The sequence below is a fragment of the Onthophagus taurus genome, unplaced genomic scaffold (assembly GCF_036711975.1).
Source record: "Onthophagus taurus isolate NC unplaced genomic scaffold, IU_Otau_3.0 ScKx7SY_15, whole genome shotgun sequence".
NCBI classification, from domain to species: domain Eukaryota; kingdom Metazoa; phylum Arthropoda; class Insecta; order Coleoptera; family Scarabaeidae; genus Onthophagus; species Onthophagus taurus.
The window spans coordinates 1,123,817-1,149,700 of record NW_027248940.1 but is presented as its reverse complement, the minus strand read 5'-3'; the positions used below and the strand labels follow the sequence as shown (position 1 = coordinate 1,149,700).

The window sequence follows — 25,884 nt, the reverse complement described above, 5'->3', positions numbered from 1 at the left end:
ACCAACACGTTTTGAAAAATAACTTTTAGTTTTTGAGAAAACAATATTTGAAGTTTTGAAAAAATTTTTGAAGTTATAATTTTCATTGATAATTTTCAAAAATCGCTAAAAAAATAATTTCTTGAAGGATCCTTGTGGAAATATCACCAATTATTAATTAAAGTATCGTCTTTTAAATGCATCGTTTTGAAAAATCACTTTTAGTTCTTGAGAAATAAATTTATGAAATGATCAACAATTTTTTCGAATTTAACAATTTTCGTCGATTTAAAACTTGGATTTAAATTTCTTTCAACTTAATTTACATATAAAAAATTATCAAAATTTATTCCTAAACCCCACCTACTAACAAAATATTTTTCCATTATTTTGTATAATATTCTAAGTACTGAAGATGAAACATTAGTTTCGAAACATGTTTGCTTGAATTGAATTAAACATTTTAGTATTTCTCAAAAAGTTTCTAGTTTTACCTACATCATATTTTACGTCAATATTTCTTTAAGAAACTAGACTCTACTACCTCGGCCACAAGTGACCTCGGCTAGTATTTTTTTAAATGGTGCAAATTGTACCCAACATGTCTTTGACAAATACTATTTTTATATATATGTATACGTCTTATTCTTTTAGGTTTTATTAGAAGATGGTTACTTCATCCACTTCTTTGCACCCCCCGAAATGGAACCATTACGAAAAAACGTAATCTTTGTGTTAGACACAAGCGGAAGTATGTACGGCACAAAAATCGATCAATTAAAATCAGCTATGAGAAAGATTCTAAACGAATTACATCCAAATGATAAATTTGCATTGATAGAATTTAGTACAAAAGTGCACCTTTTAAATTTAGATGACACAAAAATAACTTACTCAGAAAATCTAGATGTGTATCTTCCTCCGAGTAACGATGTAACTCAAGCGAACATTCAGAAAGCTGAATCGATCATTTCTGGTCTTTGGCCGTCCTCTTTGACGAATATCTACGATGCGTTGATGTTTGCGTTGAACTTGATTAATCGGTTGGAAGGGGACCCGAATGAGCCTCAACCGATTATCGTTTTTTTAACAGATGGTGAGGCGACTGTTGGAAAAAGAGATGATGATGATATTATTGAAGGCGTGACTAATAATAATAAATATAAAACTCCCATTTATTGCTTGTCGTTTGGGAGGCAAGCGGAAAAAAAGGTTCTACAAAAAATAAGTTTAAAAAATAATGGCTTTTCGAGGCACATTTATGAAGGTGGAGATGCTTCCATTCAATTGCAAGATTTTTATCGGTCAATTTCTTCGCCGATTATGAATAATGTTACGTTTAAATACGTTTCGGAGGCGAAAGAAGTTACGAAAACTATATTTCCGATTATGTTTAATGGAAGTGAGATTGTTGTTACAGGAAAAATAGGTAATAATTTTTTTTATCATTTAAATTAAAACGCAATCGATTTGACTTTGTTATAGTAAAGTGTACTTGTTACAATGTATACCGTTAGGAACGTACTAGCCGAAGTCGCTTGCGGCCGAGGCAGCAGAATTTACCTTGATAACGAGATATTAGCGTAGCTCCTACAATCTGCACCGTTTAAGAAATAATAGCCGAGGTCGCTTGCGGCCGAGGCAGTAGAATCCACTTTGTTAATACGAAATTAGCGTACTTATGATATTCTTAGAATCTGCACGGCTAAAGAAATGATAGCCGAGGTCGCTTACGACCGAGGCAGTGGAATCTACTTTGTTATAGTAATATTAGTGTAGCTGCTACAATCTACATTGTTAAATACAGTACAGCAGCCGAGGTCGCTTGCGGCCGAGGCACTGCAATCTACTTTATTATAATAATATTAGTGTAGCTGCTACAATCTATATCGTTTGGGAAGTACTAGCCGAGGTCGCTTGCGGTCGAGGCAGTGGAATCCATTTTGTTATAATAATATTAGTGTAGCTGCTACAATCTACACTGTTAAATACAGTACAGTAGCCGAGGTCGCTTGCGGCCGAGGCAGTGGAATCCATTTTGTTATAATAATATTAGTGTAGCTGCTACAATCTACACTGTTAAATACAGTACAGTAACCGACGTCGCTTGCGGACGAGGCACTGGAATCTACTTTGTTTTAATAATATTAGTGTAGCTGCTACAATCTACATCGTTAGGGAAGTACTAGCCGAGGTCGCTTGCGGCCGAGGCAGTGGAATTCACTTTGTTAAAGAGACATTAGCGTAGTTTCTACAATTTACACAGTATAAAAAATAATAGCCGAGGTCGCTTGCGGCCGAGGCAGTGGAATCTACTTTGTTATAGTAATATTAGTGTAGCTGCTACAATCTACACTGTTAAATACAGTACAGTAGCCGAGGTCGCTTGCGGCCGAGGCACTGGAATCTACTTTGTTATAATAATATTAGTGTAGCTGCTACAATCTATATCGTTAGGAAAGTACTAGCCGAGGTCGCTTGCGGCCGAGGCAGTGGAATTCACTTTGTTAAAGAGTCATTAGCGTAGTTTCTACAATTTACACAGTATAAAAAATAATAGCCGGGGTCGCTTGCGGCCGAGGCAGTGGAATCTACTTTGTTATAGTAATATTAGTGTAGCTGCTACAATCTACACTGTTAAATACAGTACAGTAGCCGAGGTCGCTTGCGGCCGATTCACTGGAATCTACTTTGTTATAATAATATTAGTGTAGCTGCTACAATCTATATCGTTAGGAAAGTACTAGCCGAGGTCGCTTGCGGCCGAGGCAGTGGAATTCACTTTGTTAAAGAGACATTAGCGTAGTTTCTACAATTTACACAGTATAAAAAATAATAGCCGAGGTCGCTTGCGGCCGAGGCAGTGGAATCTACTTTCTTATAGTAATATTAGTGTAGCTGCTACAATCTATATCGTTAGGAAAGTACTAGCCGAGATCGCTTGAGGCCGAGGCAGTGGAATTCACTTTGTTAAAGAGACATTAGCGTAGTTTCTACAATTTACACAGTATAAAAAATAATAGCCGAGGTCGCTTGCGGCCGAGGCAGTGGAATCTACTTTCTTATAGTAATATTAGTGTAGCTGCTACAATCTATATCGTTAGGAAAGTACTAGCCGAGATCGCTTGAGGCCGAGGCAGTGGAATTCACTTTGTTAAAGAGACATTAGCGTAGTTTCTACAATTTACACAGTATAAAAAATAATAGCCGAGGTCGCTTGCGGCCGAGGCAGTGGAATCTACTTTGTTATAGTAATATTAGTGTAGCTGCTACAATCTACACTGTTAAATACAGTACAGTAGCCGAGGTCGCTTGCGGCCGAGGCACTGGAATCTACTTTGTTATAATAATATTAGTGTAGCTGCTACAATCTATATCGTTAGGAAAGTACTAGCCGACGTCGCTTGCGGTCGAGGCAGTGGAATTCACTTTATTAAAGAGACATTAGCGTAGCTCCTACAATTTACACGGTATAAGAAATAATAGCCGAGGTCGCTTGCGGCCGAGGCAGTGGAATCTACTTTCTTATAGTAATATTAGTGTAGCTGCTACAGTCTACACTGTTAAATAGAATACAGTAGCCGAGGTCGCTTGCGGCCGAGGCACTGGAATCTACTTTGTTATAATAATATTAGTGTAGCTGCTACAATCTATATCGTTAGGAAAGTACTAGCCGAGGTCGCTTGCGGCCGAGGCAGTGGAATTCACTTTGTTAAAGAGTCATTAGCGTAGTTTCTACAATTTACACAGTATAAAAAATAATAGCCGGGGTCGCTTGCGGCCGAGGCAGTGGAATCTACTTTGTTATAGTAATATTAGTGTAGCTGCTACAATCTACACTGTTAAATACAGTACAGTAGCCGAGGTCGCTTGCGGCCGATTCACTGGAATCTACTTTGTTATAATAATATTAGTGTAGCTGCTACAATCTATATCGTTAGGAAAGTACTAGCCGAGGTCGCTTGCGGCCGAGGCAGTGGAATTCACTTTGTTAAAGAGACATTAGCGTAGTTTCTACAATTTACACAGTATAAAAAATAATAGCCGAGGTCGCTTGCGGCCGAGGCAGTGGAATCTACTTTCTTATAGTAATATTAGTGTAGCTGCTACAATCTATATCGTTAGGAAAGTACTAGCCGAGATCGCTTGAGGCCGAGGCAGTGGAATTCACTTTGTTAAAGAGACATTAGCGTAGTTTCTACAATTTACACAGTATAAAAAATAATAGCCGAGGTCGCTTGCGGCCGAGGCAGTGGAATCTACTTTCTTATAGTAATATTAGTGTAGCTGCTACAATCTATATCGTTAGGAAAGTACTAGCCGAGATCGCTTGAGGCCGAGGCAGTGGAATTCACTTTGTTAAAGAGACATTAGCGTAGTTTCTACAATTTACACAGTATAAAAAATAATAGCCGAGGTCGCTTGCGGCCGAGGCAGTGGAATCTACTTTGTTATAGTAATATTAGTGTAGCTGCTACAATCTACACTGTTAAATACAGTACAGTAGCCGAGGTCGCTTGCGGCCGAGGCACTGGAATCTACTTTGTTATAATAATATTAGTGTAGCTGCTACAATCTATATCGTTAGGAAAGTACTAGCCGACGTCGCTTGCGGTCGAGGCAGTGGAATTCACTTTATTAAAGAGACATTAGCGTAGCTCCTACAATTTACACGGTATAAGAAATAATAGCCGAGGTCGCTTGCGGCCGAGGCAGTGGAATCTACTTTCTTATAGTAATATTAGTGTAGCTGCTACAGTCTACACTGTTAAATAGAATACAGTAGCCGAGGTCGCTTGCGGCCGAGGCACTGGAATCTACTTTGTTATAATAATATTAGTGTAGCTGCTACAATCTATATCGTTAGGAAAGTACTAGCCGAGGTCGCTTGCGGCCGAGGCAGTGGAATTCACTTTGTTAAAGAGTCATTAGCGTAGTTTCTACAATTTACACAGTATAAAAAATAATAGCCGGGGTCGCTTGCGGCCGAGGCAGTGGAATCTACTTTGTTATAGTAATATTAGTGTAGCTGCTACAATCTACACTGTTAAATACAGTACAGTAGCCGAGGTCGCTTGCGGCCGATTCACTGGAATCTACTTTGTTATAATAATATTAGTGTAGCTGCTACAATCTATATCGTTAGGAAAGTACTAGCCGAGGTCGCTTGCGGCCGAGGCAGTGGAATTCACTTTGTTAAAGAGACATTAGCGTAGTTTCTACAATTTACACAGTATAAAAAATAATAGCCGAGGTCGCTTGCGGCCGAGGCAGTGGAATCTACTTTCTTATAGTAATATTAGTGTAGCTGCTACAATCTATATCGTTAGGAAAGTACTAGCCGAGATCGCTTGAGGCCGAGGCAGTGGAATTCACTTTGTTAAAGAGACATTAGCGTAGTTTCTACAATTTACACAGTATAAAAAATAATAGCCGAGGTCGCTTGCGGCCGAGGCAGTGGAATCTACTTTCTTATAGTAATATTAGTGTAGCTGCTACAATCTATATCGTTAGGAAAGTACTAGCCGAGATCGCTTGAGGCCGAGGCAGTGGAATTCACTTTGTTAAAGAGACATTAGCGTAGTTTCTACAATTTACACAGTATAAAAAATAATAGCCGAGGTCGCTTGCGGCCGAGGCAGTGGAATCTACTTTGTTATAGTAATATTAGTGTAGCTGCTACAATCTACACTGTTAAATACAGTACAGTAGCCGAGGTCGCTTGCGGCCGAGGCACTGGAATCTACTTTGTTATAATAATATTAGTGTAGCTGCTACAATCTATATCGTTAGGAAAGTACTAGCCGACGTCGCTTGCGGTCGAGGCAGTGGAATTCACTTTATTAAAGAGACATTAGCGTAGCTCCTACAATTTACACGGTATAAGAAATAATAGCCGAGGTCGCTTGCGGCCGAGGCAGTGGAATCTACTTTCTTATAGTAATATTAGTGTAGCTGCTACAGTCTACACTGTTAAATAGAATACAGTAGCCGAGGTCGCTTGCGGCCGAGGCACTGGAATCTACTTTGTTATAATAATATTAGTGTAGCTGCTACAATCTATATCGTTAGGAAAGTACTAGCCGAGGTCGCTTGCGGCCGAGGCAGTGGAATTCACTTTGTTAAAGAGTCATTAGCGTAGTTTCTACAATTTACACAGTATAAAAAATAATAGCCGGGGTCGCTTGCGGCCGAGGCAGTGGAATCTACTTTGTTATAGTAATATTAGTGTAGCTGCTACAATCTACACTGTTAAATACAGTACAGTAGCCGAGGTCGCTTGCGGCCGATTCACTGGAATCTACTTTGTTATAATAATATTAGTGTAGCTGCTACAATCTATATCGTTAGGAAAGTACTAGCCGAGGTCGCTTGCGGCCGAGGCAGTGGAATTCACTTTGTTAAAGAGACATTAGCGTAGTTTCTACAATTTACACAGTATAAAAAATAATAGCCGAGGTCGCTTGCGGCCGAGGCAGTGGAATCTACTTTCTTATAGTAATATTAGTGTAGCTGCTACAATCTATATCGTTAGGAAAGTACTAGCCGAGATCGCTTGAGGCCGAGGCAGTGGAATTCACTTTGTTAAAGAGACATTAGCGTAGTTTCTACAATTTACACAGTATAAAAAATAATAGCCGAGGTCGCTTGCGGCCGAGGCAGTGGAATCTACTTTCTTATAGTAATATTAGTGTAGCTGCTACAATCTATATCGTTAGGAAAGTACTAGCCGAGATCGCTTGAGGCCGAGGCAGTGGAATTCACTTTGTTAAAGAGACATTAGCGTAGTTTCTACAATTTACACAGTATAAAAAATAATAGCCGAGGTCGCTTGCGGCCGAGGCAGTGGAATCTACTTTGTTATAGTAATATTAGTGTAGCTGCTACAATCTACACTGTTAAATACAGTACAGTAGCCGAGGTCGCTTGCGGCCGAGGCACTGGAATCTACTTTGTTATAATAATATTAGTGTAGCTGCTACAATCTATATCGTTAGGAAAGTACTAGCCGACGTCGCTTGCGGTCGAGGCAGTGGAATTCACTTTATTAAAGAGACATTAGCGTAGCTCCTACAATTTACACGGTATAAGAAATAATAGCCGAGGTCGCTTGCGGCCGAGGCAGTGGAATCTACTTTCTTATAGTAATATTAGTGTAGCTGCTACAGTCTACACTGTTAAATAGAATACAGTAGCCGAGGTCGCTTGCGGCCGAGGCACTGGAATCTACTTTGTTATAATAATATTAGTGTAGCTGCTACAATCTATATCGTTAGGAAAGTACTAGCCGAGGTCGCTTGCGGCCGAGGCAGTGGAATTCACTTTGTTAAAGAGTCATTAGCGTAGTTTCTACAATTTACACAGTATAAAAAATAATAGCCGGGGTCGCTTGCGGCCGAGGCAGTGGAATCTACTTTGTTATAGTAATATTAGTGTAGCTGCTACAATCTACACTGTTAAATACAGTACAGTAGCCGAGGTCGCTTGCGGCCGATTCACTGGAATCTACTTTGTTATAATAATATTAGTGTAGCTGCTACAATCTATATCGTTAGGAAAGTACTAGCCGAGGTCGCTTGCGGCCGAGGCAGTGGAATTCACTTTGTTAAAGAGACATTAGCGTAGTTTCTACAATTTACACAGTATAAAAAATAATAGCCGAGGTCGCTTGCGGCCGAGGCAGTGGAATCTACTTTCTTATAGTAATATTAGTGTAGCTGCTACAATCTATATCGTTAGGAAAGTACTAGCCGAGATCGCTTGAGGCCGAGGCAGTGGAATTCACTTTGTTAAAGAGACATTAGCGTAGTTTCTACAATTTACACAGTATAAAAAATAATAGCCGAGGTCGCTTGCGGCCGAGGCAGTGGAATCTACTTTCTTATAGTAATATTAGTGTAGCTGCTACAATCTATATCGTTAGGAAAGTACTAGCCGAGATCGCTTGAGGCCGAGGCAGTGGAATTCACTTTGTTAAAGAGACATTAGCGTAGTTTCTACAATTTACACAGTATAAAAAATAATAGCCGAGGTCGCTTGCGGCCGAGGCAGTGGAATCTACTTTGTTATAGTAATATTAGTGTAGCTGCTACAATCTACACTGTTAAATACAGTACAGTAGCCGAGGTCGCTTGCGGCCGAGGCACTGGAATCTACTTTGTTATAATAATATTAGTGTAGCTGCTACAATCTATATCGTTAGGAAAGTACTAGCCGACGTCGCTTGCGGTCGAGGCAGTGGAATTCACTTTATTAAAGAGACATTAGCGTAGCTCCTACAATTTACACGGTATAAGAAATAATAGCCGAGGTCGCTTGCGGCCGAGGCAGTGGAATCTACTTTCTTATAGTAATATTAGTGTAGCTGCTACAGTCTACACTGTTAAATAGAATACAGTAGCCGAGGTCGCTTGCGGCCGAGGCACTGGAATCTACTTTGTTATAATAATATTAGTGTAGCTGCTACAATCTATATCGTTAGGAAAGTACTAGCCGAGGTCGCTTGCGGCCGAGGCAGTGGAATTCACTTTGTTAAAGAGTCATTAGCGTAGTTTCTACAATTTACACAGTATAAAAAATAATAGCCGGGGTCGCTTGCGGCCGAGGCAGTGGAATCTACTTTGTTATAGTAATATTAGTGTAGCTGCTACAATCTACACTGTTAAATACAGTACAGTAGCCGAGGTCGCTTGCGGCCGATTCACTGGAATCTACTTTGTTATAATAATATTAGTGTAGCTGCTACAATCTATATCGTTAGGAAAGTACTAGCCGAGGTCGCTTGCGGCCGAGGCAGTGGAATTCACTTTGTTAAAGAGACATTAGCGTAGTTTCTACAATTTACACAGTATAAAAAATAATAGCCGAGGTCGCTTGCGGCCGAGGCAGTGGAATCTACTTTCTTATAGTAATATTAGTGTAGCTGCTACAATCTATATCGTTAGGAAAGTACTAGCCGAGATCGCTTGAGGCCGAGGCAGTGGAATTCACTTTGTTAAAGAGACATTAGCGTAGTTTCTACAATTTACACAGTATAAAAAATAATAGCCGAGGTCGCTTGCGGCCGAGGCAGTGGAATCTACTTTCTTATAGTAATATTAGTGTAGCTGCTACAATCTATATCGTTAGGAAAGTACTAGCCGAGATCGCTTGCGGCCGAGGCAGTGGAATTCACTTTGTTAAAGAGACATTAGCGTAGTTTCTACAATTTACACAGTATAAAAAATAATAGCCGGGGTCGCTTGCGGCCGAGGCAGTGGAATCTACTTTGTTATAGTAATATTAGTGTAGCTGCTACAATCTACACTGTTAAATACAGTACAGTAGCCGAGGTCGCTTGCGGCCGATTCACTGGAATCTACTTTGTTATAATAATATTAGTGTAGCTGCTACAATCTATATCGTTAGGAAAGTACTAGCCGAGGTCGCTTGCGGCCGAGGCAGTGGAATTCACTTTGTTAAAGAGACATTAGCGTAGTTTCTACAATTTACACAGTATAAAAAATAATAGCCGAGGTCGCTTGCGGCCGAGGCAGTGGAATCTACTTTCTTATAGTAATATTAGTGTAGCTGCTACAATCTATATCGTTAGGAAAGTACTAGCCGAGATCGCTTGAGGCCGAGGCAGTGGAATTCACTTTGTTAAAGAGACATTAGCGTAGTTTCTACAATTTACACAGTATAAAAAATAATAGCCGAGGTCGCTTGCGGCCGAGGCAGTGGAATCTACTTTCTTATAGTAATATTAGTGTAGCTGCTACAATCTATATCGTTAGGAAAGTACTAGCCGAGATCGCTTGAGGCCGAGGCAGTGGAATTCACTTTGTTAAAGAGACATTAGCGTAGTTTCTACAATTTACACAGTATAAAAAATAATAGCCGAGGTCGCTTGCGGCCGAGGCAGTGGAATCTACTTTCTTATAGTAATATTAGTGTAGCTGCTACAATCTACACTGTTAAATAGAGTACAGTAGCCGAGGTCGCTTGCTGCCGAGGCACTGGAATCTACTTTGTTATAATAATATTAGTGTAGCTGCTACAATCTATATCGTTAGGAAAGTACTAGCCGAGGTCGCTTGCGGCCGAGGCAGTGGAATTCACTTTATTAAAGAGACATTAGCGTAGCTCCTACAATTTACACGGTATAAGAAATAATAGCCGAGGTCGCTTGCGGCCGAACCAATGTAATCCACTTTGTTATAATAATATTAGTGTAGCTGTTACAATCTATACCGTTAGGGAAGTATTAGACGAGGTCGTTTGCGGCCGAGGCAGCAGAACTCACTTTGTTAATGAGATATTAGCGTAGCTCCTACAATCTGCACCGTATAAGAAATAATAGCCGAGGTCGCTTGCGGCCGAGGCAGTGGAATCTACTTTCTTATAGTAATATTAGTGTAGCTGCTACAATCTATATCGTTAGGAAAGTACTAGCCGAGATCGCTTGAGGCCGAGGCAGTGGAATTCACTTTGTTAAAGAGACATTAGCGTAGTTTCTACAATTTACACAGTATAAAAAATAATAGCCGAGGTCGCTTGCGGCCGAGGCAGTGGAATCTACTTTCTTATAGTAATATTAGTGTAGCTGCTACAATCTATATCGTTAGGAAAGTACTAGCCGAGATCGCTTGAGGCCGAGGCAGTGGAATTCACTTTGTTAAAGAGACATTAGCGTAGTTTCTACAATTTACACAGTATAAAAAATAATAGCCGAGGTCGCTTGCGGCCGAGGCAGTGGAATCTACTTTGTTATAGTAATATTAGTGTAGCTGCTACAATCTACACTGTTAAATACAGTACAGTAGCCGAGGTCGCTTGCGGCCGAGGCACTGGAATCTACTTTGTTATAATAATATTAGTGTAGCTGCTACAATCTATATCGTTAGGAAAGTACTAGCCGACGTCGCTTGCGGTCGAGGCAGTGGAATTCACTTTATTAAAGAGACATTAGCGTAGCTCCTACAATTTACACGGTATAAGAAATAATAGCCGAGGTCGCTTGCGGCCGAGGCAGTGGAATCTACTTTCTTATAGTAATATTAGTGTAGCTGCTACAGTCTACACTGTTAAATAGAATACAGTAGCCGAGGTCGCTTGCGGCCGAGGCACTGGAATCTACTTTGTTATAATAATATTAGTGTAGCTGCTACAATCTATATCGTTAGGAAAGTACTAGCCGAGGTCGCTTGCGGCCGAGGCAGTGGAATTCACTTTGTTAAAGAGTCATTAGCGTAGTTTCTACAATTTACACAGTATAAAAAATAATAGCCGGGGTCGCTTGCGGCCGAGGCAGTGGAATCTACTTTGTTATAGTAATATTAGTGTAGCTGCTACAATCTACACTGTTAAATACAGTACAGTAGCCGAGGTCGCTTGCGGCCGATTCACTGGAATCTACTTTGTTATAATAATATTAGTGTAGCTGCTACAATCTATATCGTTAGGAAAGTACTAGCCGAGGTCGCTTGCGGCCGAGGCAGTGGAATTCACTTTGTTAAAGAGACATTAGCGTAGTTTCTACAATTTACACAGTATAAAAAATAATAGCCGAGGTCGCTTGCGGCCGAGGCAGTGGAATCTACTTTCTTATAGTAATATTAGTGTAGCTGCTACAATCTATATCGTTAGGAAAGTACTAGCCGAGATCGCTTGAGGCCGAGGCAGTGGAATTCACTTTGTTAAAGAGACATTAGCGTAGTTTCTACAATTTACACAGTATAAAAAATAATAGCCGAGGTCGCTTGCGGCCGAGGCAGTGGAATCTACTTTCTTATAGTAATATTAGTGTAGCTGCTACAATCTATATCGTTAGGAAAGTACTAGCCGAGATCGCTTGCGGCCGAGGCAGTGGAATTCACTTTGTTAAAGAGACATTAGCGTAGTTTCTACAATTTACACAGTATAAAAAATAATAGCCGGGGTCGCTTGCGGCCGAGGCAGTGGAATCTACTTTGTTATAGTAATATTAGTGTAGCTGCTACAATCTACACTGTTAAATACAGTACAGTAGCCGAGGTCGCTTGCGGCCGATTCACTGGAATCTACTTTGTTATAATAATATTAGTGTAGCTGCTACAATCTATATCGTTAGGAAAGTACTAGCCGAGGTCGCTTGCGGCCGAGGCAGTGGAATTCACTTTGTTAAAGAGACATTAGCGTAGTTTCTACAATTTACACAGTATAAAAAATAATAGCCGAGGTCGCTTGCGGCCGAGGCAGTGGAATCTACTTTCTTATAGTAATATTAGTGTAGCTGCTACAATCTATATCGTTAGGAAAGTACTAGCCGAGATCGCTTGAGGCCGAGGCAGTGGAATTCACTTTGTTAAAGAGACATTAGCGTAGTTTCTACAATTTACACAGTATAAAAAATAATAGCCGAGGTCGCTTGCGGCCGAGGCAGTGGAATCTACTTTCTTATAGTAATATTAGTGTAGCTGCTACAATCTATATCGTTAGGAAAGTACTAGCCGAGATCGCTTGAGGCCGAGGCAGTGGAATTCACTTTGTTAAAGAGACATTAGCGTAGTTTCTACAATTTACACAGTATAAAAAATAATAGCCGAGGTCGCTTGCGGCCGAGGCAGTGGAATCTACTTTCTTATAGTAATATTAGTGTAGCTGCTACAATCTACACTGTTAAATAGAGTACAGTAGCCGAGGTCGCTTGCTGCCGAGGCACTGGAATCTACTTTGTTATAATAATATTAGTGTAGCTGCTACAATCTATATCGTTAGGAAAGTACTAGCCGAGGTCGCTTGCGGCCGAGGCAGTGGAATTCACTTTATTAAAGAGACATTAGCGTAGCTCCTACAATTTACACGGTATAAGAAATAATAGCCGAGGTCGCTTGCGGCCGAACCAATGTAATCCACTTTGTTATAATAATATTAGTGTAGCTGTTACAATCTATACCGTTAGGGAAGTATTAGACGAGGTCGTTTGCGGCCGAGGCAGCAGAACTCACTTTGTTAATGAGATATTAGCGTAGCTCCTACAATCTGCACCGTATAAGAAATAATAGCCGAGGTCGCTTGCGGCCGAGGCAGTAGAATCCACTTTGTTAATACGATATTAGCGTACTTATGATATTCTTAGAATCTGCACGGTTAAAGAAATGATAGCCGAGGTCGCTTACGACCGAGGCAGTGGAATCTACTTTGTTATAATAATATTAGTGTAGCTGCTAAAATCTACATCGTTAGGGAAGTACTAGCCGAGGTCGCTTGCGGTCGACGCAGCGGAATTCACTTTGTTAAAGAGACATTAGCGTAGCTCCTACAATTTACACCGTATAAGAAATAATAGCCGAGGTCGCTTGCGGCCGAGGCACTGGAATCCACTTTGTTATAATAATATTAGTGTAGCTGTTACAATCTATACTGTTAGGGAAGTATTAGCCGAGGTCGTTTGCGGCCGAGGCACCAGAATTCACTTTGTTAATGAGATATTAACGTAGCTTCTACAGTCTGCACTGTGTAAGACATAATAGCCGTGGTCGCTTGCGGCTTTGTTACTTTGTTATAATAATATTGGTGTATGTCATATATTAGTCTTTTCACTAATAAAACTCTCACAACTTATAGGATAATGTGTCATGAAGTTGGTTCCCAATGCTGCCAACACACATATAGCACATCCCCGCGCTTAACTTATTAATTACAGTAAACCCTCTATTTTCGACCACCTCTAAAAAACGGTCATCTCTAAAAATATCCAATTTTCAAATTCCTGGAATAATTACGGACGAATAACCCTCCCAATAACGGCACTCCCCCATAACGGTCACGGCCACCCTTTAAAAAAATTTCGGCAAAAATTACCTGCACTTTTACCTGTCAATACCGGTCATAAATTATTTTTAACAATAACCTTTGTTTTTTATAGAGGTTATAACCTGTTATTTATGTTTAAAAAGCTAATCCCGGGTGGATTTTGAGTTAGCCGACGCTCTACAGTGCCTACGTCTATCAACATGTCGCTAAAAAGAAAACGTTTATCTCTTAAAGGCAAAATTAATATTATTGCAGAAAGTGAAAAATTCAGTAATAAATCTACAAAGTTGTCTAAAAAATTTGGAGTTGGAAGGACACAAGTGAACGACATTTTAAAAAATAAGTCCCACTTTAAAAAGCTGTTTGAAGAAAATTCCAATCTAGAGCAAAAGAGAAAATTTACTAAAACCGAAGGACTGGAGGATCTAATTAAGTTCAACTGAACACAAGCATCTAACTCAAGTATTGGAGTATTTATTTCTTTTACGATCACAAACTTCAGTTTTGTACATTTTCCTTTTTTATCATGACATTTCAGTCCAACGACACCCACAGCTTTTATTAAATTTCCACCAAATCCCATTAATTTGCAATTTAAACTATCCATCTTTTCTTGTAGTTCAACTTTTTCATACACTACTTTAGGCAACACGTTTACATCGGCACCAGTATCCAGTTTAAACTCAATCTTCTTTTTGTTAATTTTCAATGGATATGTCCACGTTTTCTTATTCTGGACATTCCTCATCTCACCAATCAACGACAATTCCTCAAGATACAACTCATCACTAGTACTATCAGAATCTTCAATTTGGTGTATCTTCTTCTTTTCCTTTTTATAGTTTCTAATGGTCTCTCCTTTCATTACCCTTCCTGCCTTCGTTCATCCTTTTTCTACAAACTACTTTGAAATATCTTGTTTTTTCTTTATTACATTAATTTCCTCGTTCTTTTCTTCTCAAAGTACTTTCACTACTTGCTTCATGAGCCCGACAAAATTCTGCAGCTTCATTTAACGTTAACGTTGTTTCTCTCAACATTTTTTCTTGCAGATTAATATCTCTAATTTCTATTATCATCTTATCTCTTATTAGTGATTCCTCTTGTTGTTCAAATTCACAATCCTTTGATAACTTTTTTAGATCGGTTAAGTATTTTTCAACAAATTTTTTCTTGGGTTACAATACTGGTCGAAAGCTTCAATTACCTTGCGATATTTTTCTTGCCAAATTGACTAAACTTCTGTCAAAAACACCAAATCTTTAAAAAACATCATAATATAAAATTATCAATATCTCATGAAACAATGTTGCTGGAATCATGAATGATACAGCAATTTAAAGCTGAAAGTTTGTTCTTTATTTTACTTTCACAAATTATTGTTGTAATTTCATCAGTTTGGCAGGAAAGAAATTCTTAATTTGTCTCAATTAAACTTAATAAATATTAAAGCTTCATATACCCTGATATAAAATTTTCGATATCTCATGAATCAATATAGATAAAATCATAAATAATACAACATTTTCAAGCTAAAACTATGTACTTTAGTTTACTTCCATACATTTTTCTTCTAAACTCATTAATTTATGAGGAAAATATTTCTCAACTTGATTCAATGTAAGTTAAAATTAACAAATTTTCAAAAAATTTTGTGATATAAAATTTTCGATATCTCACGAATCAAAATAGATAAAATCATAAATGATACAACATATTTAAGCTAAAAGTATGTACTTTAGTTTACTCCTATACAATTTTCTTCTAAACTCATTAGTTTATGTGGAAAATATTTCTCAATTTGATTCAATGTAAGTTAAAATTAACAAATTTAAAAAAAATTTTGTGATATAAAATTTTCGATATCTCACAAATCAAAATAGATAAAATCATATATGTTACAACATATTTAAGCTAAAAGTATGTACTTTAGTTTACTCCTATACATTTTTCTTCTAAACTCATTAGTTTATGAGGAAAATGTTTCTCAAATTGATTCAATGTAAGATAAAATTAACAAATTTTCAAAAAATGTTGTGATATAAAATTTCCGATATCTCACGAATCGAAATAGATAAAATCATAAATGATACAACATATTTAAGCTAAAAGTATGTACTTTAGTTTACTCCTATACATTTTTCTTCTAAACTCATTAGTTTATGAGGAAAATGTTTCTCAAATTGATTCAATGTAAGATAAAATTAACAAATTTTCAAAAAATGTTGTGATATAAAATTTCCGATATCTCACGAATCGAAATAGATAAAATCATAAATGATACAACATATTTAAGCTAAAAGTATGTACTTTAGTTTACTCCTATACATTTTTCTTCTAAACTCATTAGTTTATGAGGAAAATATTTCTCAAATTGATTCAATGTAAGTTAAAATTAACAAATTTTCAAAAAATTTTGTGACATAAAATTTTCGATATCTCACGAATCAAAATAGATAAAATCATAAATGATACAACATATTTAAGCTAAAAGTATGTACTTTAGTTTACTCCTATACATTTTTCTTCTAAACTCATTCGTTTATGTGGAAAATATTTCTCAAATTGATTCAATGTAAGTTAAAATTAACAAATTTAAAAAAAATTTAGTGATATAAAATTTTCGATATCTCACGAATCAAAATAGATAAAATCATAAATGATACAACATATTTAAGCTAAAAGTATGTACTTTAGTTTACTCCTATACATTTTTCTTCTAAACTCATTAGTTTATGAGGAAAATATTTCTCAAATTGATTCAATGTAAGTTAAAATTAACAAATTTTCAAAAAATTTTGTGATATAAAATTTTCGATATCTCACGAATCAAAATAGATAAAATCATAAATGATACAACATATTTAAGCTAAAAGTATGTACTTTAGTTTACTCCTATACAATTTTCTTCTAAACTCATTAGTTTATGTGGAAAATATTTCTCAATTTGATTCAATGTAAGTTAAAATTAACAAATTTAAAAAAAATTTTGTGATATAAAATTTTCGATATCTCACAAATCAAAATAGATAAAATCATATATGTTACAACATATTTAAGCTAAAAGTATGTACTTTAGTTTACTCCTATACATTTTTCTTCTAAACTCATTAGTTTATGAGGAAAATGTTTCTCAAATTGATTCAATGTAAGATAAAATTAACAAATTTTCAAAAAATGTTGTGATATAAAATTTCCGATATCTCACGAATCGAAATAGATAAAATCATAAATGATACAACATATTTAAGCTAAAAGTATGTACTTTAGTTTACTCCTATACATTTTTCTTCTAAACTCATTAGTTTATGAGGAAAATATTTCTCAAATTGATTCAATGTAAGTTAAAATTAACAAATTTTCAAAAAATTTTGTGACATAAAATTTTCGATATCTCACGAATCAAAATAGATAAAATCATAAATGATACAACATATTTAAGCTAAAAGTATGTACTTTAGTTTACTCCTATACATTTTTCTTCTAACCTCATTAGTTTATGAGGAAAATATTTCTCAAATTGATTCAATGTAAGTTAAAATTAACAAATTTTCAGAAAATTTTGTGATATAAAATTTTCGATATCTCACGAATCAAAATAGATAAAATCATAAATGATACAACATATTTAAGCTAAAAGTATGTACTTTAGTTTACTCCTATACATTTTTCTTCTAAACTCATTAGTTTATGAGGAAAATATTTCTCAAATTGATTCAATGTAAGTTAAAATTAACAAATTTTCAAAAAATTTTGTGATATAAAATTTTCGATATCTCACGAATCAAAATAGATAAAATCATAAATGATACAACATATTTAAGCTAAAAGTATGTACTTTAGTTTACTCCTATACAATTTTCTTCTAAACTCATTAGTTTATGTGGAAAATATTTCTCAATTTGATTCAATGTAAGTTAAAATTAACAAATTTAAAAAAAATTTTGTGATATAAAATTTTCGATATCTCACAAATCAAAATAGATAAAATCATATATGTTACAACATATTTAAGCTAAAAGTATGTACTTTAGTTTACTCCTATACATTTTTCTTCTAAACTCATTAGTTTATGAGGAAAATGTTTCTCAAATTGATTCAATGTAAGATAAAATTAACAAATTTTCAAAAAATGTTGTGATATAAAATTTCCGATATCTCACGAATCGAAATAGATAAAATCATAAATGATACAACATATTTAAGCTAAAAGTATGTACTTTAGTTTACTCCTATACATTTTTCTTCTAAACTCATTAGTTTATGAGGAAAATATTTCTCAAATTGATTCAATGTAAGTTAAAATTAACAAATTTTCAAAAAATTTTGTGACATAAAATTTTCGATATCTCACGAATCAAAATAGATAAAATCATAAATGATACAACATATTTAAGCTAAAAGTATGTACTTTAGTTTACTCCTATACATTTTTCTTCTAACCTCATTAGTTTATGAGGAAAATATTTCTCAAATTGATTCAATGTAAGTTAAAATTAACAAATTTTCAGAAAATTTTGTGATATAAAATTTTCGATATCTCACGAATCAAAATAGATAAAATCATAAATGATACAACATATTTAAGCTAAAAGTATGTACTTTAGTTTACTCCTATACACTTTTCTTCTAATCTCATTAGTTTATGAGGAAAATATTTCTCAAATTGATTCAATATAAGTTAAAATTAACAAATTTTCAAAAAATTTTGTGATATAAAATTTTCGATATCTCACGAATTAATCTAGATAAAATCATAAATGATACAACATATTTAAGCTAAAAGTATGTACTTTAGTTTACTCCTATACATTTTTCTTCTAAACTCATTAGTTTATGAGGAAAATGTTTCTCAAATTGATTCAATGTAAGATAAAATTAACAAATTTTCAAAAAATGTTGTGATATAAAATTTCCGATATCTCACGAATCGAAATAGATAAAATCATAAATGATACAACATATTTAAGCTAAAAGTATGTACTTTAGTTTACTCCTATACATTTTTCTTCTAAACTCATTAGTTTATGAGGAAAATATTTCTCAAATTGATTCAATGTAAGTTAAAATTAACAAATTTTCAAAAAATTTTGTGACATAAAATTTTCGATATCTCACGAATCAAAATAGATAAAATCATAAATGATACAACATATTTAAGCTAAAAGTATGTACTTTAGTTTACTCCTATACATTTTTCTTCTAAACTCATTAGTTTATGAGGAAAATGTATCTCAAATTGACTCAATGTAAGTTAAAATTAACAAATTTTCAAAAAATGTTGTGATATAAAATTTTCGATATCTCACAAATCAAAATAGATAAAATCATAAATGATACAACATATTTAAGCTAAAAGTATGTACTTTAGTTTACTCCTATACAATTTTCTTCTAAACTCATTAGTTTATGTGGAAAATATTTCTCAATTTGATTCAATGTAAGTTAAAATTAACAAATTTAAAAAAAATTTTGTGATATAAAATTTTCGATATCTCACAAATCAAAATAGATAAAATCATATATGTTACAACATATTTAAGCTAAAAGTATGTACTTTAGTTTACTCCTATACATTTTTCTTCTAAACTCATTAGTTTATGAGGAAAATGTTTCTCAAATTGATTCAATGTAAGATAAAATTAACAAATTTTCAAAAAATGTTGTGATATAAAATTTCCGATATCTCACGAATCGAAATAGATAAAATCATAAATGATGCAACATATTTAAGCTAAAAGTATGTACTTTAGTTTACTCCTATACATTTTTCTTCTAAACTCATTAGTTTATGAGGAAAATATTTCTCAAATTGATTCAATGTAAGTTAAAATTAACAAATTTTCAAAAAATTTTGTGACATAAAATTTTCGATATCTCACGAATCAAAATAGATAAAATCATAAATGATACAACATATTTAAGCTAAAAGTATGTACTTTAGTTTACTCCTATACATTTTTCTTCTAACCTCATTAGTTTATGAGGAAAATATTTCTCAAATTGATTCAATGTAAGTTAAAATTAACAAATTTTCAGAAAATTTTGTGATATAAAATTTTCGATATCTCACGAATCAAAATAGATAAAATCATAAATGATACAACATATTTAAGCTAAAAGTATGTACTTTAGTTTACTCCTATACACTTTTCTTCTAATCTCATTAGTTTATGAGGAAAATATTTCTCAAATTGATTCAATATAAGTTAAAATTAACAAATTTTCAAAAAATTTTGTGATATAAAATTTTCGATATCTCACGAATTAATCTAGATAAAATCATAAATGATACAACATATTTAAGCTAAAAGTATGTACTTTAGTTTACTCCTATACATTTTTTTTCTAAACTCATTAGTTTATGAGGAAAATGTATCTCAAATTGACTCAATGTAAGTTAAAATTAACAAATTTTCAAAAAATTTTGTGATATAAAATTTTCGATATCTCACAAATCAAAATAGATAAAATCATAAATGATACAACATATTTGAGCTAAAAGTATGTACTTTAGTTTACTCCTATACAATTTTCTTCTAAACTCATTAGTTTATGTGGAAAATATTTCTCAATTTGATTCAATGTAAGTTAAAATTAACAAATTTAAAAAAAATTTTGTGATATAAAATTTTCGATATCTCACAAATCAAAATAGATAAAATCATATATGTTACAACATATTTAAGCTAAAAGTATGTACTTTAGTTTACTCCTATACATTTTTCTTCTAAACTCATTAGTTTATGAGGAAAATGTTTCTCAAATTGATTCAATGTAAGATAAAATTAACAAATTTTCAAAAAATGTTGTGATATAAAATTTCCGATATCTCACGAATCGAAATAGATAAAATCATAAATGATACAACATATTTAAGCTAAAAGTATGTACTTTAGTTTACTCCTATACATTTTTCTTCTAAACTCATTAGTTTATGAGGAAAATATTTCTAAAATTGATTCAATGTAAGTTAAAATTAACAAATTTTCAAAAAATTTTGTGATATAAAATTTTCGATATCTCACGAATCAAAATAGATAAAATCATAAATGATACAACGTATTTAAGCTAAAAGTATGTACTTTAGTTTACTCCTATACATTTTTCTTCTAATCTCATTAGTTTATGAGGAAAATATTTCTCAAATTGATTCAATGTAAGTTAAAATTAACACATTTTCAAAAAATGTTGTGATATAAAATTTTCGATATCTCACGAGTCAATCTAGATATAATCATAAATGATACAACATTTTCAAGCTAAAGGTATGTAGTTTAGTTTACTCCTATACATTTTTCTTCTAAACTCGTTAGTTTATGAGGAAAATATTTCTCAAATTGATTCAATGTAAGTTAAAATTGACAAATTTTCAAAAAATGTTGTGATATAAAATTTCCGATATCTCACGAATCGAAATAGATAAAATCATAAATGATATAACATTTTCAAGCTAAAAGTATGTACTTTAGTTTACTCTTATACATTTTTCTTCTAAACTCATTAGTTTATGAGGAAAATATTTCTCAAATTGATTAAATGTAAGTTAAAATTAACAAGTTTTTAAAAAATTTTGTGATATAAAATTTTCGATATCTCACGAATCAAAATAGATAAAATCATAAATGTTACAACATATTTAAGCTAAAAGTATGTACTTTAGTTTACTCCTATACATTTTTCTTCTAAACTCATTAGTTTATGAGGAAAATATTTCTCAAACTGATTAAATGTAAGTTAAAATTAACAAATTTTCAAAAAATTTTGTGATATAAAATTTTTGATATCTCACGAATCAAAATAGATAAAATCATAAATGATACAACATATTTAAGCTAAAAGTATGTACTTTAGTTTACTCCTATACATTTTTCTTCTAAACTCATTAGTTTATGAGGAAACTATTTCTCAACTTGATTTAATGTAAGTTAAAATTAACAAATTTTCAAAAAATTTTGTGATATAAAATTTTCGATATCTCACGAATCAATATAGATAAAATCATAAATGATTCAAAATTTTCAAGCTAAAAGTATGTACTTTAGTTTACTCTTATACATTTTTCTTCTAAATTCATTAGTTTATGAGGAAAATATTTCTCAACTTGATTCAATGTAAGTTAAAATCAACAAATTTTCAAAAAATTTTGTGATATAAAATTTTCGATATCTCATGAAACAGTATATCTACAATCATGAATTATACATCATTTTGAAGCTAAAAGTGTGTACTTTATTTCATTATTATAAATAGTTGTTCTATATTTATTAGTTTATTAAGTAGATCCCTTAATTCATTTTTGTTGTAGATAAAAACTTCGAAACTCCTCCAATAATATCAGCTTTAACCACGAAAGGACGGATTGATTTCATACCGGAAATCAAAAAACCCATCGGAAAATTGGAACGAATGTGGGCTTACTTGACCGTGCAACAATTACTTCAAGAGAAGGAAATAAGCAAAAACAACTCCGAAGAAATCAGAAATAAAGCGCTCAACATAGCATTGAAATACAGCTTTGTAACTCCGGTGAGTTCGATGGTGGTTGTGAAGCCGAATTCGACGAATAGTGTTAATTTGGAGGATGCGGGAGTAGATGAACCTGTGGCGAATCGCTTAGTGCAAAATAGCTATTTCAGCGGAGGGAGTAAGAGATGTAAAATAGTAAAAATAATAAATTTATTTTTTATTTTAAGATTACAGACATGCAATATTTCAACCAGCTGGAAGTAGACGAGGTAAAAAGGGTTATTGAAAGCTTGAAAATGATTAACCTATTTCTTCTGTTAAGGTCTCTCAGGTATCTCGAGTTATTCACGTCCATCAGCAACAAAATCTTTATTTTCTGCCGCACCAGACAACATTGTTAGCAAAAGAAGACTAATTGCCTATGATAACCATTACACCCATTATCAGCCTTCCAACAATAAGGTCCAGAATATTAATGACCTTAAAACCAAGATGCCTTGGATTAACAATGTTTTACGAAACAATACACTAATAACAGATAAAGGTAAATAATTAAATTATTTTTATAGACACAATAAAACTTATTAAATTTATTATTACATGTTAAGGTTCATACAAACTTGACGTAACCATGCATAGTGCCGATGGACTATCATGCCCACTAACACCACTTAATGGAAGTGGTCATTGCAAATACATCCACGAATGTCCAAATATGTTGCAACATTTAACGGACATGCAAATTTTTGGACAATACCAATGCGATTTGAACGGATATGCAGCGATATGTTGTCCAATAACTAACTCATAAAAATACAAATTTTAATAAAATCATATCTCAAAAAATGAATGAGATATCAAGTTGAAATAAACATCATTTTATCACAAATTTAATGTAGTTTCAACTCACAGAAAATAATTTCTTCGTTCCTATAAGTTTAGATAATACGATTTTTTTAATTCAACCATGAGGGTGTTGAGGTTAAATTGATGAAAATTTTATTTATGGGGTCGTATCTCAAGAACGAGTTGAGATATTAATGTGAAATAAAAAGCATTTTGAATCAAATTTAATTATTATTTATTATGATGAGTATCATTATTTTGTTTTTATAAATTTAGACGTCATGACTATTTTAGTGCATCTCTACGAATCAATTAAGGTTTATTTATATAGTAATTTTAATAAAAGCATATCTCAAAAAGTAAATGAGATATCAAGTTGTAATAAACATCATTTTATCACAAATTTAATGTAGTGTCAACTCACAAAAAATAATTTCTTCGTTCCTATAAGTTTAGATGATACGATTTCTTTAATTCAACCATGAGGGTGTTGAGGTTAAATTGAAAAAATTTTATTTGTGGGGTCGTATCTCAAGAATGAATTGAGATTTTAATATGAAATAAAAAGCATTTTGAAGCTAAATTAATCAATGTTTATTGTGATGAATATCATTATTTTGTTTCTACAAATTTAGACGTCATGATTTTTTTAGTGCATCTTTACGAATCAATTAAGGTTTATTTATATAGTAATTTTAATAAAAGCATATCTCAAAAAGTAAATGAGATATCAAGTTGAAATAAACACCATTTTATCACAAATTTAAAGTAGTTTCAACTCACAAAAAATAATTTCTTCGTTCCTATAAGTTTAGATGATACGATTTTTTTAATTCAACCATGAGGGTGTTGAGGTTAAATTGAAAAAATTTTTATTTGTGGGGTCGTATCTCAAGAACGAATTGAGATATTAATGTGAAATAAAAAGCATTTTGAAGCAAATTTAATCAATATCTATTATGATGAGTATCACTATTTTGTTTCTACAAATTTAGACGTGATGATTTTTTATGTGCATCTCTATAAATCAATGTAAGGGTTATTTATATAGTAATTTTAATAAAATCATATCTCAAAAAACAAATGAGATATCAAGTTGAAATAAACACCATTTTATCACAAATTTAAAGTAGTTTCAACTCACAAAAAATAATTTCTTCGTTCCTATAAGTTTAGATGATACGATTTTTTTAATTCAACCATGAGGGTGTTGAGGTTAAATTGAAAAAATTTTATTTGTGGGGTCGTATCTCAAGAACGAATTGAGATATTAATGTGAAATAAAAAGCATTTTGAAGCAAATTTAATCAATATCTATTGTGATGAGTATCACTATTTTGTTTCTACAAATTTAGACGTGGTGATTTTTTATGTGCATCTCTATAAATCAATGTAAGGGTTATTTATATAGTAATTTTAATAAAATCATATCTCAAAAAACAAATGAGATATCAAGTTGAAATAAACACCATTTTATCACAAATTTAATGTAGTTTCAACTCACAAAAAATAATTTCTTCGTTCCTATAAGTTTAGATGATACGATTTTTTTAATTCAACCATGACGGTGTTGAGGTTAAATTGAAAAAATTTTTATTTGTGGGGTCGTATCTCAAGAACGAATTGAGATATTAATGTGAAATAAAAAGCATTTTGAAGCAAATTTAATCAATATCTATTGTGATGAGTATCACTATTTTGTTTCTACAAATTTAGACGTGGTGATTTTTTATGTGCATCTCTATAAATCAATGTAAGGGTTATTTATATAGTAATTTTAATAAAAGCATATATCAAAAAGTAAATGAGATATCAGGTTTAACTAAACACCATTTAATCACAAATTTAATGTAGTTTCAATGCACAAAACATAATTTCTTCGTTCCCATAATTTTAGGTGATACGATTTTTTTAATTCAACTATACGTGTGATGGGGTTCAATTGATTGATAAACATTTTATTTGTGGAGTCGTATCACAAGAACGAATTGAGATATTAATATGAAATAAAAAACATTTTGAAGCAAATTTAATCAATATTTATTGTGATGAACATCATTATTTTGTTTTTAATGTAATGGTTATTTATATAGTAATTTTAATAACAGCATATCTCAAAAAGTAAATGAGATATCAAGTTGAAATAAACACCATTTTATCACAAATTTAATGTAGTTTTAATGCACAAAAAATAATTTCTTCGACGCCATAATTTTGGGTGATACAATTTTTTTAAATCAACTATACGTGTGATGGGGTTAAATTGATAAACATTTTATTTGTGGGGTCGTATCACAAGAACGAATTGAGATATTAATATGAAATAAAAAACATTTTGAAGCAAATTTAATCAATATTTAGTGTGATGAATATAATTATTTTGTTTTTACAAATTTAGACGTGATCATTTTTTTTAGTGCATCTCTACGAATCAATTAAAGTTTATTTATATAGTAATTTTAATAAAATCATATCTCAAAAAACAAATGAGATATCAAGTTGAAATAAACATCATTTTATCACAAATTTAATGTAGTTTCAACTCACAAAAAATAATTTCTTCGTTCCTATAAGTTTAGATGATACGATTTTGTTTAATGCAACCATGAGGGTGTTGAGGTTAAATTGATAAAAATTTTATTTGTGGTGTCGTATCTCATGAACGAATTGAGATATTAATATGAAATAAAAAACATTTTGAAGCAAATTTAATCAATATTTATTGTGATGAATATCAATATTTTGTTTCTGCAAATCTAGACGTGATGATTTTTTTAGTGCATCTCTACGAATCAATGTGAGTTTTATTTATAT

The 25,884-nt window shown here is 32.9% G+C and overlaps 1 protein-coding gene across 1 annotated transcript in view; it reads left to right on the top strand.

Moving 5' to 3' along the window:
- The window catches only part of LOC111417960 (inter-alpha-trypsin inhibitor heavy chain H4-like), a 30,950-nt gene extending 7,837 nt beyond the window's left edge, over positions 1–23,113 (top strand). The window contains exons 3-7 of the mRNA XM_023050393.2: positions 634–1,408; positions 22,064–22,402; positions 22,452–22,493; positions 22,547–22,768; positions 22,833–23,113. Of these exons, the coding sequence (XP_022906161.2) occupies positions 634–1,408; positions 22,064–22,402; positions 22,452–22,493; positions 22,547–22,768; positions 22,833–23,035 (1,581 nt within the window). The 3' untranslated portion in view covers positions 23,036–23,113. The remainder of the gene's footprint in view (positions 1–633; positions 1,409–22,063; positions 22,403–22,451; positions 22,494–22,546; positions 22,769–22,832) is intronic.
- Positions 23,114–25,884: the final 2,771 nt, after the last annotated feature.